Below are 24,510 nucleotides of genomic sequence, written 5' to 3'. Positions count from 1 at the left end.
GGCATTTTGTTTTTATATGAAGAATATCGCTACAAATTAAAACTTCTGCCGATTTTTTTCATATTTCAAAAGTAAAAATCAAACAATCATTTGTTTCTGACGAGCAGATATGCTTGAAGCAGAAGTTTAGCATAATATTCTGACGGTTCTCCTGGTTCCTTTTCCTCAGCGGAAGAATAACTCCGTATCTCCGTGAAGGGGGGAATAAAAACCAAGTGAAGATTTCCAGTCTTGCAACAACCTGGGCATCTTAATAGTTTTTGGAGGACTCGAGATCAGTTGCCACATGTGGGGATTTCCTCCTTCTCAGAAAGGCTCGACTGCGTCTTTACGCTCTCTGACGGACACACCCCCGACGCGGCTGGAGGAGCCGCTCCGGGCGGCACCGACTCACATTCACGGAAAGGCGTCTGTGTCATCCAGAGAGAAAAAGGAGAAGCTGAACAGTAAGTAATGTTCTCGTTTTTCTTTGTATCAGTATAAAAACAGTAGCATGTGGATCAATTAAATCCATACTAACTCAGATTAACAGAGATGTATGAGCAGACGCAATAAAGTCGAGCTCTCCTGACTCAAAGTAAAGCAAGCCCATTTTTCATGTTTTTGAAAAATAACATTTATTTGTAATGATTGTTTATTCATATGTATGCAGAAGTTTGGCGTCGTGATGTTAATTTCTCAACTACCTGAAATGTCTTGAAACTGAAGGAACGAAGTTTGTCTGAACTTTTACTTTGGGAGTTTTGCGCTGAGAATAAGCTTCACTGTTTTATCCCACAAATCAACCAAGTTATTGGTTTTAGCTCAGAACAGAAGCAATATCCTTCAAATTTATTATCTAAAAATGAAGTAAACATCGCTAATATTAAAGCTAACTATGGATTTATTGTAGCATAAAACCAGACACAGGGTGTCTCATATCATTTAAAAAATGTAAAGGATCAACTCAGGCATAAGATTATGTCCACTGACAGGCAAAGACAGAATAAAACGAATTAAATGACAATTCTGACAGGTTTATTGGCAAAAGTCAGAACTGTGATTGTTTTTCTTTCAAAATTCACCACTAAATTATCACTGCAGTGTCACACATTTGATCTCAGGTTTGAGATATGACTCAACTATTGACTGGTAATTCTTTCATCTCACTGCATGCCAGGTTAGCCAAAAGAAAAGTCTAGGAAGTTGAGAAAACAGATTACTACCTTTGGCAAAAAATAAGGATAAAGATTCATTAAGTTAACAAAGACTCGAGTGACTCCACCACACCTGCAGGACTTAAAGTTTCCTCTTTAACACCGAGGCATATGCTAAATGCCAAAGCATGAAGCAAATCTTAAAAGAACGCCATACCTGTAGTGAAGCATGGTGGTGGCTTTGTGATGCAATGGAACTGCTTTGCTTCTTCTGGCGCTGGAATATTGCAGCCAAGATGGATTCAACCATCACAGTGGAAAAATATCTCGCTCTCTGTGAGGAAGCTGAAGCCGGGGAATTACTGGACCTTCAAACAGGACAGTGATTTCAGTGACTGATCTTAGTACTGAAGAGGTTAAATTATTGTTGAGGCTATAGTAGCACTTAAAAGTGGCATTTTGCATTTAATTTGTAGGAACTACTTTTACATACTATAAGTAGGCAGCAGAGGAACATTATGTGCTCAAAGTTGACAGAAACAGGAAGATGTGGGTTGTATTTAGGTCTCTGGTCACTCGAATTCTGTCTCTGACTTCTCATGAACATTGATTTAAACTATAGGTGTCATGTGGTATGCCTACATTTAGCAGTTTAGCTAAGGCATTTCTTTGGCCAAGAACTCATGTAAGAGTCTTGAATCTCTTGATCAAGTTACTGAAGATCTACTTTACTTTACCTCTGCATTGTCTGTAACTAGTGCGCAGCATTTCAACAAACAGTCCAGTTTTAAAGGTGCATTCAGGAAATATACACAGGGTTTCTGTAAGGTTTTAAAAAGTAATCTTAAATATTCCCAGATTTTACACACTTAGCTATCTTAGCTATCTCTTGTAATGTGCAGTCATTTATTTATCATCTTTTTCATCAATAAGTGATATATACTTGTTTTGTGGTTTTTGATGGGTAATTGAGGTTTTATTGTGCTGTGACAAAACTACAAATCCCATGATGCAGAAAACTAATAAGCTCCATCAAATTTGTGTCCAGACATCACAGCTTTCCTGCAAACCAACAAAAAAGAACAAAAGCCTTAAAACTGAATTAAATCTGTTTTTTCTTGTTATTGAATAGCACCAGCCCCTTGATCATGATCATCTCTATTTCAAGCTTTTTAAAGATGATTGAATCAGAAGTTAGACAAAACTTATCACTTATATTCTACTTAACCCATTTGTTGTTTTGAAATGTTCTATTGATGTTAATATGTTAAAATCCTACAGTTTATTTTGTTCAAAAGCTTTGAAAACCAAAAATTATGAATCTGAACTGCTATGTTTATGAACTGGTGTCCCACAGGGCTCTATACTGGGTCAGATTCTCTTTATTTTCTACAGTAACAACTTGCCTTCTGTCTATGGACAATGTAAAATTTCAATCTACACTGTAAAACATTTGAAGGGGGTTTAACTTGGAAACGAAAGTCCACCTGCTGCCTTGAAAATGCAATTTAAGTCAACAAGAAAATAGTTTGTTTTAACTCAGAAATTGAAGTTCATTAAGTAGATTTAACAAGAGACAAGTTGTCTAAACATTGATTTTTCCGTTCATTATTCTTGAATTGTGAGTTTTGACTTAATGATGGATTTTAAAGTTATTTCACATGATGCAAGAAAAAACTGTCCTCACCAAGTTAAAGAGCACAAATATTACTTCTACTCACACTATCAGGTGTGAGTTTCAAATTTCAGATCTGATAATGAATTTTATTAAACATCACAATGAATTCTGCTCAAAAACATTTAATGAGAACAGGACATAGAAATAAACAATAATAAAACACTAGAGTCAGATCAATGTAACACACTTCCATGTCAGGATACAGAAACATGTCGCTGAGCATTCTGGGAAATAGTTCCCACTCCTGTCTTTTTCTTTTTTCAGTTTTTTTAAGTGCTAACCTAAAAACTCTAGTTTATTCAACTAAAATTAATGAAAACCTAATACAATTTGCTACTAAGATAGATTTCATGTCTTTCAATCTCAACATTTATCCAGTAAGTTTTAAAAAGGGAGTCACTGCGAGTTTAAACCTCTCCTTACGGTTTAAATGCTGAGTTTACAGTGAGTCAACAGTGACTAACTTATGAAACGATGATGTTGACCCAGAGAGATGAACTCATCCAACTTGGTGGTTTCCGTTTCTGTCTAACAAATCAGGTGATGAATGGGGAAAAAATGCAAAATGCAGATGAATACAGTGTTGCCACTGAATGTTTCTTGTTGTTCAGAGAGTGAGCCGATTTCACAAGGAAGAACATAACTATTCATACGTCACTGATATTGAAGCAGAACATTATCTAAGTTTGATGTCATTTCAAAATTATGCATGTAGTGGCTCCAATAGACCCCACAAAAGTGTATCACAGTTACTTAGAAATGTTTAAGAGGTTTTTTTTTTTTATAAAAGGGAAGAATTCCTGAATGAAAAAAGTTTATTTTTGCTAACATTTTCTCACAGTCAGCTACACTGATAAAAACAACCAATTTGATCAACTCAGTTTAATTGATGGCAGATTTTCTATCCTATAAATTGATGTAAGTTGAACCAACTACACAAACATCTAGACAAGGTAATTTAACAGAATCAGTTAAACATTAAAGAAATATCTTTTAAAAGAAAAAAAGTGAATAATTATGGTGCAAGTGTATATAACGTAATTCAATAATTCTGTTTTTTTAATCAACATCCATGTCATATGGTCAAAATAACCTTAAAATGCTTATAAAAAAATTTGCTTTCTAATATTTAAAGCTAACCTCAGTTGTAAAAAGGGCACACATTCAGACAAAACTGAAAATAAGTCTTTATACTGAAATATATTTCTTGGTGTTGTCTGTAATATGCCTCTGTGGGATGCATAAGTCTGACTGAGATGACTAAGTACATTTATAAAGTAATCCAAGTACATTTCCAGGTTAGGCAAGCCCAAAATTTAAAGATTAAGTGAGTCAAAAATTTGAGTCGGTGTATATTTAATATCTTTAGCTGCATTTTTAAAATCAGATTATAATAGTTAGTGTATATTTATGCAATATATCACTGCTAAAATATGATTATAAGTAAATAATCATTGCAGAGATGATAATCTGTTATAACCAATACAGTTCACAACAAACTATGACATGCAGCGTGAATAATTTACATCCTCTGGTAGAGTTTCTGAGGTGGAAAGAGACAAACTGCAATTTTGACATGAAATTGAGAAATAGTGGCGTCAGAGAACGATGACAAAGAACATGTCGTGTCATCTTACGGAAATAATTCTAGCATGTTATTTCACACACTTCATTTCGTTCTTACGTCTCCTCAGAATGCTTGTTTGGAACAATTTCCTGAAACTTTTAATTTCCTAATGTTTTTACTGAAACATTCGCCAACACAAGCTAACAACAAACCACGATAGAATAAAAAAGTTTCGTTTCATAGTTTACATTCTTTGGAAAATGTTCTGCATGGATATATAAATTTACAGGTCCAACTGCACATTAGCAAAACCCCGAATCCGAACTTAGCAGAAATAAAATAATACTAATTATTGGAGATCAGATAACCGGATGGTAAGCTAATGCATCGTGGCATCCGGCTTTCTTCTCAATTAATGGAGGCTAACAGCCAGATTCATCTAATTACAAGAAATTAGATGATTTTCACTTAGTGGTAAAGAACTCTTTTCAACAAATTACCGTTTTTTCTGAACGCCACAACCACTTGGAGGTTTTAATGCTTCCTCTTGTAATTCTGTTTTAGTGCTTCGTCTTATAATAATTTAATTGTTGGTTTTCTGGTTTGAATCCCTTAGAGGTTTTATCATAAATATTGGTTGAGATCAGGGAAGCATGCCACTACGATCCTACATTTCTTTGACTACATCAACTTCCTCTTTTCTTTCCCATGATTTCATTTTCATTTGACTTATGGTGTGCTTCAAGAGCAAACAGACAAATCAAAATATGTGACTTGCATGCGGAGTGTGAATGCAGGACAGTTTAAATACGATATCCAATCAAATATCTCTTGTAGAACAAATCTCCTGCAACAACTTTTGTGATTTGATGCATCACTTTGGTCCGACTTTATCTCTTAGATAATCTCGGTCTGATTTTGGTTTATATGGTTTGTTTTATACAGTAAATGTGACAAAAAAACATGTTTCTGCTGGTGAATATTCAGCAGCTGCCTCATCGTGTTTTGGGGCATCAGTGAGAGTTTGTGGTGCACCGTGGAGAAATAATAAAGAAGTTGTGTTAAAGGAAAAATGTTATTGACGACAGTCACCTCTAAGGTGTTTTTGAGGTTCAGTTCCAGTAAGATTGAAAAGATTAAATAAAGCAAAGTGCACAGTCAGACAGGAAGGTGTAAAGCAAAATGTGTCTCCTTTGTGTGGTTTGCTGAGTAAAAGAACAAAGAAACAAAGTCTGCAACTTGTCAGTGATGATAAGTTACCAACATGTTGTACATAAAAGCTTTTCTCTGGAATTTAAAAGGACCAGTATCATTATGTATAATTTTTTTTAAAATTCATCCAGTCTACCACTGCATTCATACAGATTTGTTTTCATTTTATAGCTGTGACAAACTCAAAAATATCATTTTCTATAAAAGCAGCTAACAGCTAACGTGATAAAAAAAAAATAAATCAGACTAAAAGTATTCACATTTCAAATGAAATGAGATGATTAGTGGTGCAAATCACTATTAAATTCAAGATTTTAAGTTAAGTTTATTATGTTAAGATTAATAAATCACACAAATACTTGTTTAGATGAAGACAAAAACTGAAAAGAAATTAGCAACAGAAATGTTCAAATTGCTAATTATAAATCTAATGATCACAGAGAGAATAACACAAAGAAGTTAAGCTTAATTATAATAAAAATAACAAAAGGTTAGAAAGTGAGTAAAAGAAGGAAGCAAATGTAAAATTATATATTTGTTCCAAACAGAGGTTTTGATCCATTAGAGCCCATCTGCCTAATCGAACAGCTACTGTTTTATCTCTGGATCGGTAGAGTTGACCTCTGGCTCTTTTTATTTGCACGGCTCTGACTAATAACCAGAAAGTCACTTTCCCCACTGTCCTATCAGCTTTTTTAGAATATGCTGACTTACTTAACTTTCACATCCTGAGCAGAACCTAAAAATAACTCTCGAACCCAGTTGCTCTCTTACTGTCTTGTCGTTGAACTGCTTCATGTTATTCATGTGTTATTTTCTCTCCTTCAGTTAGAAACGATGGGTGCAGACGCCAACTCCACCTTTCTGGACTCGGAGTTTCGCTACGTGCTCTTCCCAGTTGTGTACAGCATCATCTTTGTTGTGGGATTCTTCGCCAATCTTTACGTGCTGTTCGTCCTGCGGTGTCTCCGTGAAGCAAAAGCCATGGGAGAAATACGCATCTACATGACCAACCTGACCATCGCTGACCTCCTGTTTGTTTGTGCGCTGCCCTTCTGGATTGGGTACTACAGGCGTAAGGGGGATTGGGTCTTCCAGGATTTCATGTGCCAGCTGGCAGGATCGTTATTTTTCATCAACAACTACGGCACCATCCTATTCCTCGGAGCGATCAGCCTCAACCGGTACTGGGCGGTCACTCGGCCTCTGGACGCAGCCTCGTCGGACCACAGGCGCCGTGGGATCATCGTATGTGTCGTAATCTGGGTGTTTACCATTTCATTGTCCATCCCCTTCTTCACAGGACCAGGTACCAACGATGACGGAAACGTAACTCGATGCTTTGAAGCGTACCACAATCAAACGGAGGATGAAAAGATTAAAGTGGCAATTATTCATTTCCTAATAATTGCGATGTTTTTTGTTGTATTTTTTCTTGTTGTGGTGTGCAATTTCCTGATTGCCCGAAACTTGCTTTCTCAGAGTATGCCTCAGTCAGAGGCTTTCTCTGACACAATCAAGTCCAACAGGACGTTTAACAAGACGCTTACGTCTACGTTTAAAAGGCCCAACAAGGCCAGAGGGGTGAAGAGGAGGGCTCTCCAGCTGCTCCTGGCGGTGGTGGGGGTGTTTGTGTTGTGCTTTATGCCCCACCATGTCGTCCAGGGCCCCTGGGCGCTGGCTGTGCTGAATATAAAGGAGGGCTGGGGTCATGTAAACTGGAGCCAGGACACACGGCAGGCACTCAACGACGCCCATCAGATCACTTTGCTTCTGATGGGCTTCAACTGTATCCTGGATCCTGTGGTGTATTTCTTTGCCACAAGGAAGTTCAGGAGGTTCATTGTGGAGCACATCAAAAAGTTATCAAGAGGGGAGGCTTGCTCCCACTCAGAGAACATCCAAGTGTCCATGGACAGCAGGAACCACAGCCAGAGACTTCAGAGTATCCACCCACAGCCGGATGAGGAATAACTCAATGACAGACACAAGAACACCTGAGAACAGGTGTCTTTATTGGGACATGTCACATACTGAACAGGACTACTGATTTTTTTTACTTTTATGTTTTGTTTTAATGTTTGCAACTTATTATTTTGGCTAGTTCCTTCACCCCCACCCCGGCTCCAGAGAAGTTTAACTCTGGGGGGGGCAAAACGAATCTATGTAGCCAACATCGGTAGCCTACAGGCTACTACTTGTTAAGCTTAAGGTGCTGTATTGGTATTAGCTAGTCATCCTTTATGTAATAGAGATAAAAGCTTGTGTGAGTTTTGGTCAGAATGATTGTAGGGTTGTATGTATTTATGAGATTATTGATCAATGCGTTTGTTTGGAGTGGTGTGATGAGTGACTGCATGCAGCGGGTCCGTCAGGGACTCTCACAACTTCCTCCACCAGAAGGAGCGCTGGTGGAGGAAGGTGCAAGAGAGGCAGCTCTTCACTTCTTTTTTTACTTAGGGTCATATTTTTCTAGTTCAACAATTAACGAAGTACTGTAAGAATATTTAACATCTACAAATATAATTTGCAAAGTTTTTCTCGTGGTTGGGCTGGAAAAATGTGACCCTATGAGTGGGAGCTGCGCCGGTTGGTGTTCGTGACTGACCACTCAGTCACGGCGCTAACCGTGTCTTTTAGTTTTTTAGTTTTCAGCCTGTTGGACCACTTGGCTGCAGTCAAAGCCACATTGTGAAGAGTTTTTATTCTGTATTGTACTAGGTGACAGACGACTAAACAAGAAGAGTTACATTTAGCTAACTTTACCTGCATCCAACAGCTTTACTCAACAGTCGGTTCGTTTGCGGGGAAAAAAACTGTAAAGTTCTTTGTTTTGCTGGTTTGCTGCCATGATTCTAACACCTGTAGCTCTGCACAGCAGCAGCAGCAGGTCTCCTTCACTGCCGCACAGTGTAAACCCAGAACGGCTGGCTCTGTGGGAGGGCAATGCCCCGCAGGCTGTTGCCAAAAAACTGCACATTTAAGTTTTGTGATTTTCTACTTCATTATTTAAGTTGTTTGTGTAGTTCTGGTTTTACTATATCTTTTAAAAGTATTGAAACTCCTTGAGTTTGTTGTATTATTATCTCAAGATGTATTTTATTGGAAAGCAGATGGTGAAGATTGTTTTTGATTTCATTGGTAATGGTTTTGCTTTCACTCAAACAAGAAAAATTGCTTCTTGCGAAACAGGCATGAGAATGAAAGCGCCTGAACTCAGGGATTGTTTTAGAGAAAACCCTAAAACATATGGCAATGATGCTCACATTCCCTTAAACCAGATGCCTGTGGCTAAGTTTTGATGCATAATTTATTTCTGTAGAGTAATGAATTACTCTACAGATTTATCACTGTGTTTGTGATAAATCTGCCAAATTTGAGAAAGCGACAGCACTGTGGCAGTTCAAGAATTCAGTCATTGGATTACATTGTAAAACTGAAAACAGCCAAAAACTTGTGTAAAACTTAAATCATGGTTTTAGCAAAACCGTGAACTGTATGAAAAGGCTGAAGCATTTGAAAATAGCTGAATGCCTTGTGACTTGTTTAAAAGTTAAATGCAGTTTCTAAGTTGATGCAAGCAGAAGTAGTGAGCTGTCAAACAGCACAACGTCTTTGCTGAGTTTTATGGAATTCCAATGAATTTTAATGCTTTTCATTGGAGCCAAAATTTGCAAAAGAGTTTAATATTGTCAAAAAATATAAATGTTGAAATTACCAGAAGATATAGCAGAATGCATTCTCACTTGATTTTTAGCTGTACCGGATTCAAGATTCTAAAGACTGAGATTTTGTGCCATTTTCATAATTATTAATCATCAATGATATTGGAAGGAGACCATCTGTGAACATCAATTTTTACATCTTAATTGGATTTCGGTCTGGACTTTGACTAGACCATTATACCACCTAATATGCTTTGATCTAAACTCTGGCTGTATGTTTAGTGTCATATTTAATCTCCTTTTGGGATAAATAAAGTATTTTTGAATTTGAATAAGGTGAACCTTCCCTTCCCTCTCCTGCATTTTGCAGCCCCAGCAGGTTGTTTTTGCTCTGTATTTACCTCCATCCTTCTGGCCATTTCTATCCCCTCGGGATGATGCTGCAACCACCACGTTTTGCTTTGGGTGTGCTCAGTTTAGGTGGTCCAACATATCTTGGTGTGACATAGTCTTTCCGCTCCTTAACCTAATTTAGGTTTAAATTTCTCCACAACTTCCTCCTTGAGCTGGCTGTGGTTCCTTGTTCTTTCTGATCCTGTTTGGTCAAAAATGTTCTCACAGAACAGCTGGACCTTTTACTAAATTACACTCAGATGGACTTTATTTATTGTACAATGACTTTTGAAGTGTGAATTAAGGCATGCTGTATGCTTCAGAGTTTGTCTGTTAAATATTTTGAAACCATGTCTCATTTCCTATCTGCCAGTGCTATACATGTTCTGTGGCTTTAATGTGAAAACGTGAAATAGTTCAATGGCTAAAAAGATGTTTGTAAGAGATTGTATATTGATAACATGCTAATAAAACTATGCAAATGAACTTCACACATGTTGAATTTAGTTGGTGCATTCTGCAGTATTTCTGTTCTTCCTGAGAAAGCAGAAGTTTTATAAATAGGACATAAAAAAAAACTAAAACTAAGAGCCCACTGCATTGAAACCCTCCTGATTATTCCACCAAATATCTGAACTCTTCCTGAGTTAAAACATTAGTATTGTTGTCTCTAATGAATATGAACTTGTTTTCTTTGCATTATTTGACGTCTGAAAGAAATGCATTGTTTTCGTTATTTTGACCATTTCTCATTTTCTGCAAATAAATACTAAATTTTTCCATTGAATTTCAGACATGTTGTCAGTAGTTCATTGAAAAAAAACAAACAAAAAAATTTTTTAAGTGGTCTCTTAATTTTTCCAGAGCTATATAAGCATTTTTATAACTTTTATTTTAGATAACCATGTAAATCTTCATGAAAGGTTTTTTAAATCTTGACACTCTTGTCGGGGAAAAACAGGACCAAGTGCAAAGTGCCTTGATATGACTTGTTATGAAACAGGACTTGGTGTTTCTGTTCTTTTCCCCAGCCTCTCTTTCTTCTTATCATATTTTATTTTATTTTAACCTCTGATATTACCTGAGGCAAGTGAATACGGTACGCTGCCTCCTCTGGAAAGCTTTGCATGGTGCTTACTGTGGTTTGCATGAGTCTCAAAGCCTTTGACATCCATTCCCTAATGACAGAGTGTTTCTTACCTGTTCTTGAATATTTTTAGTCTGGGGTAAGATGCGTTGCATCATGCTCCATTCAAACAAACACATCTCATCTACTTTTTAACATTGATTCATTTTGGTTTGGATTTTTTTTCTTGAAGGGGATGTATTATGCAAAATTCACATATTGCACATTTTTGTAGGTTTCTACTGTTTGGAAAGAAACAACCCAAATCATTTTTTGGAAATAAGTTAAAGTTTTTTGGTATCAAGAAAATGAACTGAAAAATGAACATCCTGATTATTAAATCACAATCAGTGTTTACTGCCTCGTTGCTTAGCAACCCCACATGGAGCTCCAGCTCTTTTCACTGCTGTGTGCGCTGCACAGTGGCTGCTGGAAAAGACAAGTGTTGACTTATTATCCAGAAACCACTTTCTGCAATTTTGTTGGTTGTGCAGGAGGCTCCACTACTGCTTCTCTAAGATGTATGGTTATATAATTGTGCAACTGTTTGCAGCCATTTTCACATGTGAGTATAAACAGTGAGTTGGGACTTATTTGGATTTAAAGTGACAGGAGGCCCTAAAGCAACTTAATGTGAGAGGAGCTAAAGGAGCAGAACTGATCAGGATGAAATCTCATTATCTGACAATGATTTAGCGCAAAACATGTAAAAGTAAGTTTAGCATGACCGTTAGGTCTGTATTAAGGAGGTGACCTTTAATAAATGAAATCACCGTTTGGAAACCGTTTACCTGAGAGGAAAATTATTTTACCTGACGTCTTAAAATTACCCAAACTGTTACATGTACGTGTGAAAAAAAGAAGCAAAAACAGAGGAAATCTGAAAGAAGCAACTGTTTTTCAGGCTGTACTGCTCAAGATTGATTGTAATTACTTCACACTGTGGCACCACTTAGCCCTATGTATTTAAGTCCGTGAAATCGTAGTACTTAAAGGTTTGTGCAGAGTTTTTCTGGCCCAAATCCCAAAAGATATAGACCTTAAAAAAAACTAACATACAAAAACATTAACCTAAAACGTTTTTTTTTTAAATCGTTGTGTAATGTGCTATTTTGTAATATTTAGAGCTAAATTAAAGATATTTCTTAAACAAGTCAAACACAGATAGTTTGAAGATAACTGCACAGCTTACAAATAAAGAAGAAAGAAAATAAAGATAAAGAAAAAATCACAAAAACATTTTTGACAAAGAAGGCTTTCACCACGTTGACATTGCAAAAAAATTTGTAAAAGTAGATTAAATCTAACTGAAACCATAAAACACGGAAGTTCAGACAGCATTGCAGAGATCACCATAGCAACCAAACAATTATTTGACTCCACACCCACTCACATCATCAGTTATGACAGAGTGGAGTAGAAATCGTCCCTTGCGAGGTTGGAAGGGTTGAGGTCAGTGTAGGGTTCAGTATTGCTTGTATAGTTCATGTAGACATCAACATCAGCATCACTTGTCTGTGGCAAATTCCTGGAGAAAGAAAATTTCTAATTACTCTTGTCATATTGCACATTTTTACCCAGACAGATTCAAGAATGAAACTCACTTTGGGATCACTTCAGGTGGTGGCGGGACATCTAATAGAAAATAAATACATTTTAAAGATTCACAAATGCTTTAAATAAGAATTTGACTCAACCAGATTTATCTTTACCTTTCTTTGGAGCATCCAAAGCGCTTAGTTTGTTGCCAGATCTTTCCCAAAAGAACCAACCCAGACCGGCGATGATGCCAATCAAGATCAAGATAGTAAAGGCAAAGGCTGCTTTTCCTAACTTCTCTCCTAGGGAAACAAGATGGGGAAACAGATTGTCAACAGAGACAGAAACTTCAAGTTTTAATGTAACAACAGACATGAAAACAGACAATACGGTTAAAGCATGATCCAGTTTTGAAGATTTTTCAGTTTGGTTCAGTTGTTACAGTTTATTATCTAAACTTAAGGAAGATTTGGTTGATTTTATAATGCAGGTTTATCTACTTAGAATGATCAAAAGTTAATTTAGTTCAGTTATTCAGTTCATATAATGAAACTCAAACACAGTAACATAAAGATTTGCACTGATCGCAGTTTTCTGGCAGATCACGGACCTGTCACTTCAAATTTTGGCCAATATAGATTTTTTAAAAATTACTGGTGGGCTGCACAGTGGTGCAGTTGATAGCACTATTTCCTTGCACCAAGAAGGTTTTGGGTTCAATTCCTGGCTCAGGATGTAATAAGATGTGGTTTCCAGGAAGAAGTAAAATGCTTTCAAGATAGGTGACATCCTCTGAAAATGTCAAATGCAGCTTTCTTGAAGAGTTTCCACATATGGAATGCATTTTCTTATGCTTGTTTTTGCTGTTGAATTATCACCATGACGACACGCCTATGCTTAGAAGTGAATAAATATTGAAGGGCTGCAAGACCCTGTTGGCGTTGGCTCGTCTGCCGCAGCTCAGTCTGACAGGCTTCTCCCCTTGCTGCAGACAAGGCTTTATGTCCTTGTGGTCATTTCAGAGTTATGATCTCTACAATTTAGCAATCTGACCCAACTGAGAAGATGTTTTGAAATGTATTGTCATCATGCAAAATCAGGTAATAATAGAGAAAAGATTATTTAAAAAAACCAACCGACCTGTTGTTGATATGGAGACGATGTACACAGCGTGAATCTGGCTCACGCGCTCCACATTCCCAATGCGGATTTCACATCTGTACATCCCAGTTTGTTTGGGCTCGGTGAGGAGCAGTACGTGACCCAAACCCACATTTTCCCAGCTCTGATTTTGAAGATGGTACCTGGACCAGATAATGTTTTGTAGTGGGATTATTGTTTGACAACGTAGCTCAACTGTTAGACCTGCAGCAACTGGGTAGTCTGGTGTGGCCACAAGATGCAGGCAATCCAGTGGTATTGTTGTCGCTATTGTTGTTGGTGCTATAGTGGAAAGAAGCAGAAGAAGATAAGAAAAATAGAATATTTTCATAAAAAAATTATAGCAAAGCAGTGTTTTCTTTTGTTTGTAGCTTTTAGTTTTACTAAGCATAGTTTAGAGATTCATGATCTGCCATAATCTTATTTCAGAATTAATATTTCATACATATATGGTTACTGTACTACATCATTTTCCTGTATAATCTTTAAACAGCACAACTAGCACTATGTTTAATTGTTTTTATTGGAAATATCAGACAAAATAAAGAGTCTTTTTGGGTATAGATCATGAGATTATGGTGACAAGTTGGGTTTTCTGTTTATAAACGCTTTCTTCATATGCTTAAACAAACTAAAACAACTCTATCTTGTATGATCTTACTGAAAATGGAAATGTCAGGAAGAGATGCTGTGGGGACCAATTCTCCAATCAGCCGACAAGAATAAATCAGGCTGTTTTTCTAAATCACTTTTATTAAATGGACGGCACTTACATACCGCTTTTCCAGTCATTTTGACCACTCAAACAAAGCTTTACACTGGAGTCACATTCACACACCGATATGCAGATTGGTAGGCAGTTTGGGGGTTAAGTGTGACACATCGACATGTGGTAGGAGGAAGCTGGAATCAAACCTACAACTTTCCGATCACAAGATGACGACTCTACCCACACAGTCACCCCTGACTTATTTGAGTGAATAAGATTCAAAAACATTAAGAATATAACTCCATTTCAAAGCTGTCACAATAATAACTACAACTTCACAATATATAAGAAATTTTTTATTAGGGTAATTGTGTGCAATATCAACTTCAAAAAGTTGAGAAAAAAACCCGCAAATAATGTTTATACTGACAATTAGAAAAGTACAAAACAGTTGTTTCTATGCCAGAACAGAAGTCACATAAAACCCTGCTGTTGTCTGTAATGAGGTCAAAGCAGAAGTATGCTAATACTGTCTAGTTAAGTTGATATAATTGTTGATTTATTGCACCATATCATCACTACAACTTCCAACATTATTGCATGTTTTATTAATATTGCCCAGCCTGATCAATATACGATATTTGAAGTCAACTCTAGTTAACTTAAAGCTTTCTGACTTTCTAAATTTAAAGTAAAATTTGTTGTTTGGTATGAACATGATTTGTCAGTTAGCATAAGCTAACATTGTGCTAACTGACGCCTTTGCTAGCCCTGTGCCTCACGTTACATTACTCACAATGTCTGCTCATTTACTGTCAGAATTATAGTAAACTGGAGGAGATGGTGTACATTGAGAAGATGCCTGGACATTACCAACAGTCTGATTTTCCTTTTTAATGTTTAGAGAAATGCTTTCTCCTCTAACCTTGAAAATATATGTAAAGAAAAGATTGCATTTACGGAAAAAAAATGTTTTTTGTGCTGAATTAATTTGCTTTTGGTTGTGCTTCGCGGTCAGATATGTAAGGTTGTACCACTGTGTGTCTGCTTGTATCCATTTTCAGAGTCTGAGGCGCTAAACTCTGAGTTAGGAGGGCGACCAGCAGCAGCTCAAACAGCACATTCCTTAATGAGCTCAAAACAGGCAGAACTGATCATAATTTTGTGTATTAAATGTAATTAACACGTTTTGTATAGCACACAGACCTATCTTGGCTTGTTCAAGGGAGCAAGGCAGACCTCAAATCATTTGAATAGATTGATGTTTTATTACTTTTTTCTGGAAAATGTTTGATTAGTTTGAGGCTTGGAGTGGTTTACCCAGCATTAAACTGATATCTGTTCACATTGTGTCTAATCCAGGCTTTTGAAACCTTGAGGGTTTTATATAATCCAGGCATTTAAATGCATGTTTTTTAGGAACCTCAACAATTAAGGACATTAATAAAAATGTGTGTTGAAAGCACATCATTTTCAGAAATGACGTTTTCTCTCTTCAAACTTAAGCTTTATTCCATGTCCAATTTATTTCCTCCAAAAAACGGATTCCGTATTTTTTCAGATTGTGTAGAAAACCTGCATTTTTTTTTAATGAATTTGTCCATAAAAAGGTGGACAATCTAGACCTCCAAATCTCTGCTGGTTTAAACCTCAGCTTTACTTTTACAAAGCTACCGTTGTCTTTTAAATCAACTGAGAAAAAAAGAAATCCAGGTGTGTATTACCTTCCGTCGAAGTTGTGCTCATCAGGTTTGTAGTTGTGGGTGAACTAGTACTCGCGCATTTCACTGCAAAGACATTTTAAGAGATTTTAAAAGGCATCAAAAAACAGCTGCTCTCGCTTTTTGCCTTGAGACATTTTACTTACCTGTGCTTGCACACAGGGAAAAAACAAGAAAGCAAAGAAACATGTTGTATGTGATGAATCTGCTCCTGTTACTTCTGTGTGTGATATGCAACTCTGATTTATTGTTCAACTCCAAACTCAGGAGGAAGTATGAGACATGGAAACTGTAGGAAGAGAAGTCTCAACTTCCCTTCATTAAAAATTTACAAAACAATGCGATCATTGATCACACAAGCTTCCACAAAGGAAGAAAAAAACAAAACAAAACCCTAGCACGCTCCGTTTTCCACAGCATGAGCACAGAAAGTCAGCAGAGGTTTTATAAAACATAATTTGGTCGGGAAAAGTTTCTAACATTTAAAATCTGCCACTCCGTTATAACCTGAAGGGAGAACTGCGTTTTATTTCTTACTAGCTTTTATTGGATTTTTTAAAAAACAAAGCTGGCAGGCAAGTCTATCAGAAACGCAACACGTTTGGTTTCAGAGTTTCATATCTCCGACAGAAGTCTCCTTCAGGCTCAGCTTGAGATGGCAGCTCAGACTGTAGCAGGCAGATTGGATTGCTGACCTGAGGGAGCTGCTCACTGGCTGCCAGGAGGAGCAACTGGATTTTAAACCGTTCTGCACAAAACAAAGAAACCTGCTTCAGAATATTCAGCAACCTTGTCTGACAGTCGGCATTTTAATTTAGTATTTTCTCAACATCTGTCAAAGAGCTGTAAAAAGTTTTTGCCCCTTTTTCTTTTTATTTTTTGCTGCCAAGTCACTTGAGTATTTCAGTTCGTCAGGCTAGCTTTTGTCTTAAACAAAGATCTCAACCCTGCCTGGTTCAATGTGAAACAGTTTTAATTAGTTACATTTTTTAAAAATTGAGCTCAGTATCACAAACCACACCTTAATCCCAGAAATCACTGTACATTTCCCAGGCACACAGAGCTATTTTGTAGCACAATTAATTAAATATGTTGCCTTCAATTGTTAAAAAATTGCTTAAAAGAAATTTGACTTCGCAAATTTGATGCCTTGAAATTGGGCCTCTGTCTCTTTAAGAAGCTCCCGCTCTTTCTGATCTGCCTTCAACAACCGTTCTTAACAGCAATGCACTGAGAAGTAGTTCTCATAACGCACTCAGCAGACGTGTAGTTCCACCAGTTGTTTACTAATTGATGCTGCCACTAGTCTGGAGGAACTGAGTAGAGAAGACGCAGGGATGGGGTGCTCTGTGGGGCAGAAACTCAGCTGGGTTGCAGCTCTATGGAGGAAGTTTGTTGATACTCCGAGTGGTTTCCACACCACAATCAAGTGATTTCTTCAACATGCATTAAAGAATCAAAGCAACATCATGATATAACGCTCCAAAAAGTTTCTTATGTACTCAACCAAGCAGATTTGTTTGCCAACATGAAACGAACTAAAACGTCTCAAAAATCGACACTTAAAGAACTTTAATTGCTGATGAAAATAACTTATTTGCTGACAAAACCACTTTTTAAGCAGTGAACATTTTCACCCCTCAACCACTCATCCATGAGGTTACAAAAGCCACTTCTCCATTGTCTAGTCTTACTCTAGCTGGTGTTGAGAAAATACATTTAAAATAAGCTAGTTTTAAAACTTAACATGTCTTGATTCAAATGGCCTAAATTGTGGTTTTAAATCAGTAACTTATTCTGGCCTATTGACCGTTATTTTACTTGTAGTTACAGCAGATGGTTTGCTAGGATCGTTTGAACTGCCTTTTGTCTGTGGGAAAACAATACAGTGGAAGTTCNAGCTTTTCACACTCATCTGCGAAAAGCCGTAAACACGGCAGGGGTTTCTGGCTTGAGAGAGGGTCAGAGACAGCTCCTGGTTGGATGAGCAAAGATACGCCTTATTTGAATAAATTAAAGATAAGAATACGCCTTTTACTATAAAACTTTCTACACAGAAGTAACAAATCAGATTTGCTCTTGCAACTCTCCAAAGATGTCTTTGCACGTCTTTGCTTTTCTTCTTTCCATTTATGTCGGGTAAATGAATGTATGTCTCCGTTGTTCTGCAGTTTCTGGTGTAAGTTTATACATTGTCTTACATTGGATTAAACTCTGTAATTCTGTGACGTCAACACGCATTGTTGTTGTTTTCCTTATGGCCACACATGGCCCGCCGAGAGGACCTGGGATCCAGAGGAAGAGAGAGAGCCAAACTTTTTCCAAAGTTAACCAATTTAGAATATTTCTTCCTTAACACTGGTTAATGTCTGGTTAAGCTCTAGCCAAGTGGTTTCTGTCTCCATTGGCAGCGAGTTTCTCACTACAGTGGGTGTGAATACGCACAGGAACCTGAATCACCCGTTGAGAAAGGGCTAAAATTACCCCGACTTTCAGAATCAGGATGATGTTGTTGTTATTGAAACCATGAATTCTGCTTGCTAACTGAAAAGCCTGAAGGCAATACGTCTTTATCCGCTCGTAACCTCAAGCTCAAGTACATTTGGGGTCTTCAGAAGGACAAAATATTAATTTTATAAAATCATAAATATATTTTATTCAAGATGACATGTACCTGAAATGATTCAACAAGTGAAGTGTAACGGTAACATTTCTCTGAAAAAGTGAAGAATCAAGCTGAAGTACTTGAATATAATAAGCATAATTTACAGAGGAACTGGGCTGTAGCTACTGAGGTGTTTTTGCAGATACAGTTACTAATGTGACATTGTGATGTTCCTATAATAAAGGAAGTGGTTTTGATTGCATCATAAAGTGTTGCTAAAACAAACAGACTGATACGGTCCCGAGTGAAAAACGGATGGATACAGTTTTCACAACACATAGTAGAAGTAAACCTGAGTGACTTGGTATGAAAAGCTAAAACAGTAAATAATATTTAATGCAGTCACTTTACGTGAGACTCGGCGGTCTGTCACGAGTCTCTATGATTCATTTCAAAACATCTTAAGTAGGTTGAGTTATAAAGAACAGGCCATTAGAAGCTGCACCATTTCTTGTGCTCTCTTAGCTACTACTGCATTGCATGTGGGTGAATTTTGGTTTTGTTCAGTGGAAAACGACAGAAAAATAACCCTCAAACCACATCAGAGAGATCTGTTGTAAATTGTTCTATATTCTCAGCTTCTCATAGAAGTCAACAAGCAAGACATCGATCTGTCATCAGAGGTGCTGTTAGTTTGTACTTAGGGCTGTTAACTCTGCTGCAAAGGTGTTATCTTTTTAATTTTGATCAATCTTGTTTCTGTTTTACTTTAGTTCAGTCCTTTAGTGTTTCTAGTCATGCTTATTTCCTGTTTCAAGTTATTCCTCATTACTTTATTGTTCTTTAGTGTTGGATTCATTTCCTAGTACCTTATGTACTCTCCCTCACTCCCTGTGACGTTTTCTCTCTCTCTCCCTTCACATCTGCAGTCGTTATCTCACCAGTCCAGGACTTTTGTTCAGTATCTAATTCCCTCTTCTCCTGTTACTCCTTGCTAGTTCCTCCCGTTACTTACTCGTTACTTCCCTGCATTCCCACTTTTGTAGGGCTGTTGTAAAATAATATTTTAGTAATCGAGAATATTTTTACGATTATCCTCTCTCCCTCTCTCTGAGTGCCATTCCTACCATTCGCTCCAAAACCGTCACGCAACAAAACCTACCATAGTCTGACCACCGCACCCAAACTTCAACAATCCTTATTTTTCTCACAAAACGCCGCAAAATTCATCCCCATGCCGCTAGCACTTAGCAACAACTCATAGGTGGAATAAAGAGAGCTGCCCACCACAAGTAATCATCCGCGCCACATAATGAAACATTTAACTTTAATGAAGCTACTACTTTCAGAGGCAAAATTATGAATGACAAATTCTTACATGGGGCAAACTGCAGATCTGTAGAAACGTATTTGCACCCCTACATTTTTTCCTTGTCGATTACAGTCACAAACTTATGTGTATTTTGGGAGATTTTATGTGATGGAGCAGAAAAAAAAAAAATTGGTGCAGAATCTTAAAAGTGTGGCATGCCTTTGTCCTCTGCTCAGCATGCCAGTTTAACTGGACGGTCATTTCTTGGTTTGGAGTTTCTCCATCCTTCCTCCATGTTCAGGTGGTGGATTAAGCAGAGCTCTGTGCTTAAAGCTTGTGGTGCTGCTTTAAAACCTGCTTTCTTCCTGACCTGTCTGTTGTCTTTGTTGGTCTTCATGATGCTGGTTGCTCTCTAATGCTTTCTGACAAACCCATGTGGCCTTCAAAGAATGTGCAGCAGACTCTTCCAATTTTTTTTGCTGCAAAAATTTAGAAACCCATGTATAATTTTCCTTCCTTGTTGCAGATATGCATTACTTTCTTTTGGTCTATCATAACATTCCAATTTAAATCTGCAGTTATGTTTGTGATGCACTGTATTTTTAGGTGTGGCAGTGAACTTCATCTTGTTTTAAGGAAGCCTTGAATGTAAATGTTGCTTCCTGTAAAAGAAAAAAAAAGTTTCCGTTGCCTTTGTTGGTCATAGTTTGAACATCTCTCTCTTGATGACTACACCCACAGTTCCCTTATTGCTGCAGAAGAGGAGTAAGCTGTGATCATGCACTCTGCCCTGTTGTCACTTCCTGTTGACCAAGGAAGGAAAAAAAGATCTACAATGTTAAAGTATAAACAAATACCTTAGATGTTAAAGCTGCAGAATGTAACTTTTATAAAGAATGTTTTTTAGGTATTTGTCAAAACTGTCATCAAGTTAAGATTGATCTTCTCCTCTTCCTCCCAATCAGAGGTGCTGTCAATCATACTCATGTACTCACTACTAAATGAGCTAATGGTGAAGAAACAAGTTATTGTTACAGGAAAACCGTTTATCTGCCTGAGCATTCACAACAGGCTATGCTAGCTGGAGTGTACCAGAGAACAAGGGGAGAGACAAAAGGGGAAGAGCAGCGCCACACAAGATTGTGACTAACAGCACTAAGACCCGCCTCCTGGCTCTGATTGGTTGTTTGTAGTTGACTCTGGGAGAAGGCAGAGGAGCTCAATTTTCTTCCATAGATTATCAGTCTCGTACCCTACGGTCATGTCACTGTGACAAAATATATTTTCTATAAATGTTACTGCAGCTTTGATCATTAAACTAAAACATAGTGAAGTTAGAGAAAAATCTACCTGTATTCTATCACATGTGCTGTGCAGCACAGAACAGGTGAGCAGGGACATTATAGTGTAACTGAAGCTGTGTGCACCACAGGTGAGAGTGGAACCACGTTGTTTCTGAGAGAGAGATAAATGGTAATGCTGTATAATTATCCATTCTCACGCGTGTGCACATCTGAGTGTGTATCCCTGATCGTGTATTTTAATCCCGAGTCATTATTCTTCATTATTCCTCCATTATTCATCACTCATTCATTATTCTGGCTGTTCTGCAGGCTGCATAGATGTCTGTTGGTTATCGCCACAGAAACCGCTGCAGCCCTCCTTCCAGTAAAATATCGAGGTCAGGCTTTTCTCACTCACTCATTTTGAGATCTTGATCTCTGCTTCTCATACTTGATCAAATAAAAAGGAAAAAATAAAACGTTTTGTCATGCCTGACTACCTCTATAGGAATTTTGTTGTTATTAATCTCCAGAGGGCAGCATTGGCCCAGTAGATGCAAAACCAATGTCTGTGCAGCTTCTCCTCAGGGTAGGCAGGAAGTCATCTCCTCTGCATTAAGCAGTTTGAGTCATTATTTCACTATTTGCACTATTTTGCATAGAAATAGAAAAAGCCACCAACACAGAAGAGTAGATTCCTATTGGTACACAACAAAAATGTGAAATATGAATAATAACAGCATTTTAGAGTTTTAAACAGACTTGATTTAGTAACTGGGTCAGGCAAGCAGCTTTTCTGCCCAGACTCTGAGATCAGAGCTTTTTAAGATTTTGCCCTTTTGTCACTAATTTGGCAACACGTTTAGAGTAACATTCGGAAAGCCTGTTTGCACCCAAGATTTAACTTGGTTTTGAGTTCTTACTTTAACATTTCTAAATATCAGTATTCTTTCTTAAGGATTGTCATTTCCAGGCTCTAATGTGCTATTTTTGATGTTCTTGAGTAATAGTTTCCTCTCGAAGCACCACCAGAATCTTCTTAAGGCGTTTTGTTTTAATTCTGGGGTTAATGTGTGAACAGACGCAGAAGGAACCATCTCAAAGATTATGATGGCTGCACATTTCCATGGTGTTTCTACTTGCATACGATTGTTTAAAGGGGGATTTTTATGTAAAATCTCTTGATTGTTGAGTCACAATCAACGGGCAGTTATCTCCCAGCAGAGCTCCAGCATATTTGGTCAGCTGGATTTACCGCTGTATGTGCTGTACAATGGCAACTAGGAAAGACAAGTGTTTCATTGCTGACTTAACATCCAGAAACTACTTGCTGCATTCTTGTTAGTTGTGCAGAAGGCTTGTGATGTTCAAAGATGTAAAAGTGTAAATATTGAGCTGGGGGGCGTGGCCTGCAGCTGTCTATTTGGGTTTAAAGTGACAAGAGGCCCTGAAACATCATACTGAAAGGCGCTCAAAACCGGCAGAACTGAGCCAACTAATCTGTGAAAAAAATGTATGTTTTGTATAGCCCATAGATACGAACCTGTTCAAAGAAACATCATAGCTCCTCTTTGAAGAGACAGAGGCCAATTTTGAGGCACCAAACTGCAAAGTCAAAGTTATTTTTGATATATAATGAATGTGACATCCTGAGGCATCTGGACATTTTCCACCATTCTCCTCCCGACATCTTGGCTGATTTCTTTTTATTTCCGTGTGCAGACAGGAAAGCTGTTTGTTTGAGGTGTTTTTTTTTTTCTGCACTTGTTCATTATCTCTGAAAATGTTTGACAGTGCAAAATCAACCACTGGATGGTGCTAAGTTTCCACAATTTGAGTGAATGCCTTAATGCTGCAAAGCCCCATTTGTAGTCTTTTATCATGTGCTGCATGTATATTACACGAAATTATGAATTTTTTAGTTCGTTTTCTTGAAGAAGTCGAGAATATAAATTCCTCTTGGATAATAAACAGATGGCACTTTGCAGTCTCCTCTAAAGAAACTATTTTAATCCACATGTATCAACACATGCATAGATGCATTTATGGATTTATTCTATATATTTCAGATTCATTGGTTTGGTTCCTTTAAATGAACTCCTCATGCAGCTGCTTTCAGTGTCTCTGTGAAAGCGTTTGGCTGTGGGCTGTTTTTCTGTTCACACTTGAATTGCTGCTTCCCTCCTCTGGTGCCTTCAGTTTGTCTGCATCTTCTGAACATTCGCCCTGTGGGGAGCAGCAGCAGTCACTTCATTACAAGGGAAATGCATTATAATGTTGTTGAGCGGCGAGAGCGCGACATACAGTCAGAGATTTCCTTTCGGAGACAGTTGCTCTTGATGATTCAAATGAAATATGAAAGCAGCGAGTGTGTGCGTGTGATTGAGGGTGCAGTCATCCCTGTGTCGTGCGTTGATGGATAACTTTCCTCCCTCCTCTTGCCACACGTTGGTTGTCATGCTGGTGATGAGTGGCTTCCTCCTGCCTTTCTGGCGGATGGTGGGATGTCACAGTCTTACAGGCAGCTGCCAACATGCAACCCCCCTTCAACCCGTTCACCCTTCCAGTTCCAATGAGTTACTCCACTATTGTCACTGTCCGTTTAATCATTCCTCTCACAAAGCAGCATCTTGCATCAAAATATGGTTTCCCTTTTGCACCTTGCTTTAGAAGTAGAGGAAAACCAGTAGCTACAAGAGTTATTACAACAGCATACGGGGAAACAACAGAGTACAGACGGCGCTGAGCTCCAGATGGGCGCTTCCTGTGCCAGGCAGGAAATGGCACCGAGCTCCCTCGCCATCATTTTTCATTTTAGCGGAGAACAGAGATGATCATCACTTCATCCCAGCCACATCCATTTCCCCTGAATGCATGAGCTATGAATTCATTTCTTTTTGTTCTTCTTTCTCTGTTTGTGTCCCAACTGAGTTGACGAGAAACAGACGGATGATCTGACTTCAATTCAGGCGCCTGCTCGCCTCTCTGGTGGTATTTCTGCAAAAGGGGAAAAAAGAGGATTAAATTGGGATTTGACCAAACAAAAAATACACTTATTCCTGTAAGGAGTTTTACAAAACACTTGAAAGTGGGATTGAAAAGCCTTTTTGCTGCTTTCTGGGGAAGGTTGGGGGGTTGAAGTGAATCCACCACTGAAGCTTCTGACTGAAATAGTCTCAACTGGTTTGTGAACAGGTAAACTACTGAGGAGGCTCAAGTGGGATGTGTCTAGCTGACTGAATTTAATGTAAAAAGACAGAACGACCACTTTGGCACTTATTTACTGACATAAATGTACACTGGATGGGTTGCACTGAATTTTCCTCAGACAGAACAGATAAATGGGCTTCAGGTACACATTTTTTCTTCAGCAGTATTTATTTCAAAAGAAAACAAACCAGAA

The 24,510-nt window shown here is 37.9% G+C and overlaps 2 protein-coding genes across 2 annotated transcripts; one reads left to right on the top strand and one right to left on the bottom strand.

The window, feature by feature from the left end:
- The first annotated feature begins 350 nt into the window (after nt 1-350).
- Nucleotides 351-8,421, top strand: ptafr (platelet-activating factor receptor). Its single transcript, XM_015043463.1, has 2 exons — nt 351-446; nt 6,422-8,421. The coding sequence occupies exon 2, from the start codon at nt 6,431-6,433 to the stop codon at nt 7,565-7,567; it is 1,137 nt and encodes a 378-aa protein (XP_014898949.1). The 5' UTR covers nt 351-446; nt 6,422-6,430; the 3' UTR covers nt 7,568-8,421.
- A 3,091-nt stretch (nt 8,422-11,512) lies between these two features.
- LOC106954184 (uncharacterized) lies at nt 11,513-16,173 on the bottom strand. The gene is made up of 6 exons (XM_015043485.1): nt 16,054-16,173; nt 15,911-15,973; nt 13,457-13,759; nt 12,490-12,618; nt 12,382-12,412; nt 11,513-12,305 (listed from the first exon to the last, which is right to left on the bottom strand). The coding sequence occupies exons 1-6, from the start codon at nt 16,094-16,096 to the stop codon at nt 12,179-12,181; spliced, it is 696 nt and encodes a 231-aa protein (XP_014898971.1). The 5' UTR covers nt 16,097-16,173; the 3' UTR covers nt 11,513-12,178.
- Nucleotides 16,174-24,510: the final 8,337 nt, after the last annotated feature.

Source organism: Poecilia latipinna, unplaced genomic scaffold (genome assembly GCF_001443285.1).
Source record: "Poecilia latipinna isolate Pla-1442-1.1 unplaced genomic scaffold, P_latipinna-1.0 Scaffold635, whole genome shotgun sequence".
NCBI classification, from domain to species: Eukaryota; Metazoa; Chordata; class Actinopteri; order Cyprinodontiformes; family Poeciliidae; genus Poecilia; species Poecilia latipinna.
This window is presented reverse-complemented; position numbering and strand designations above follow the sequence as displayed.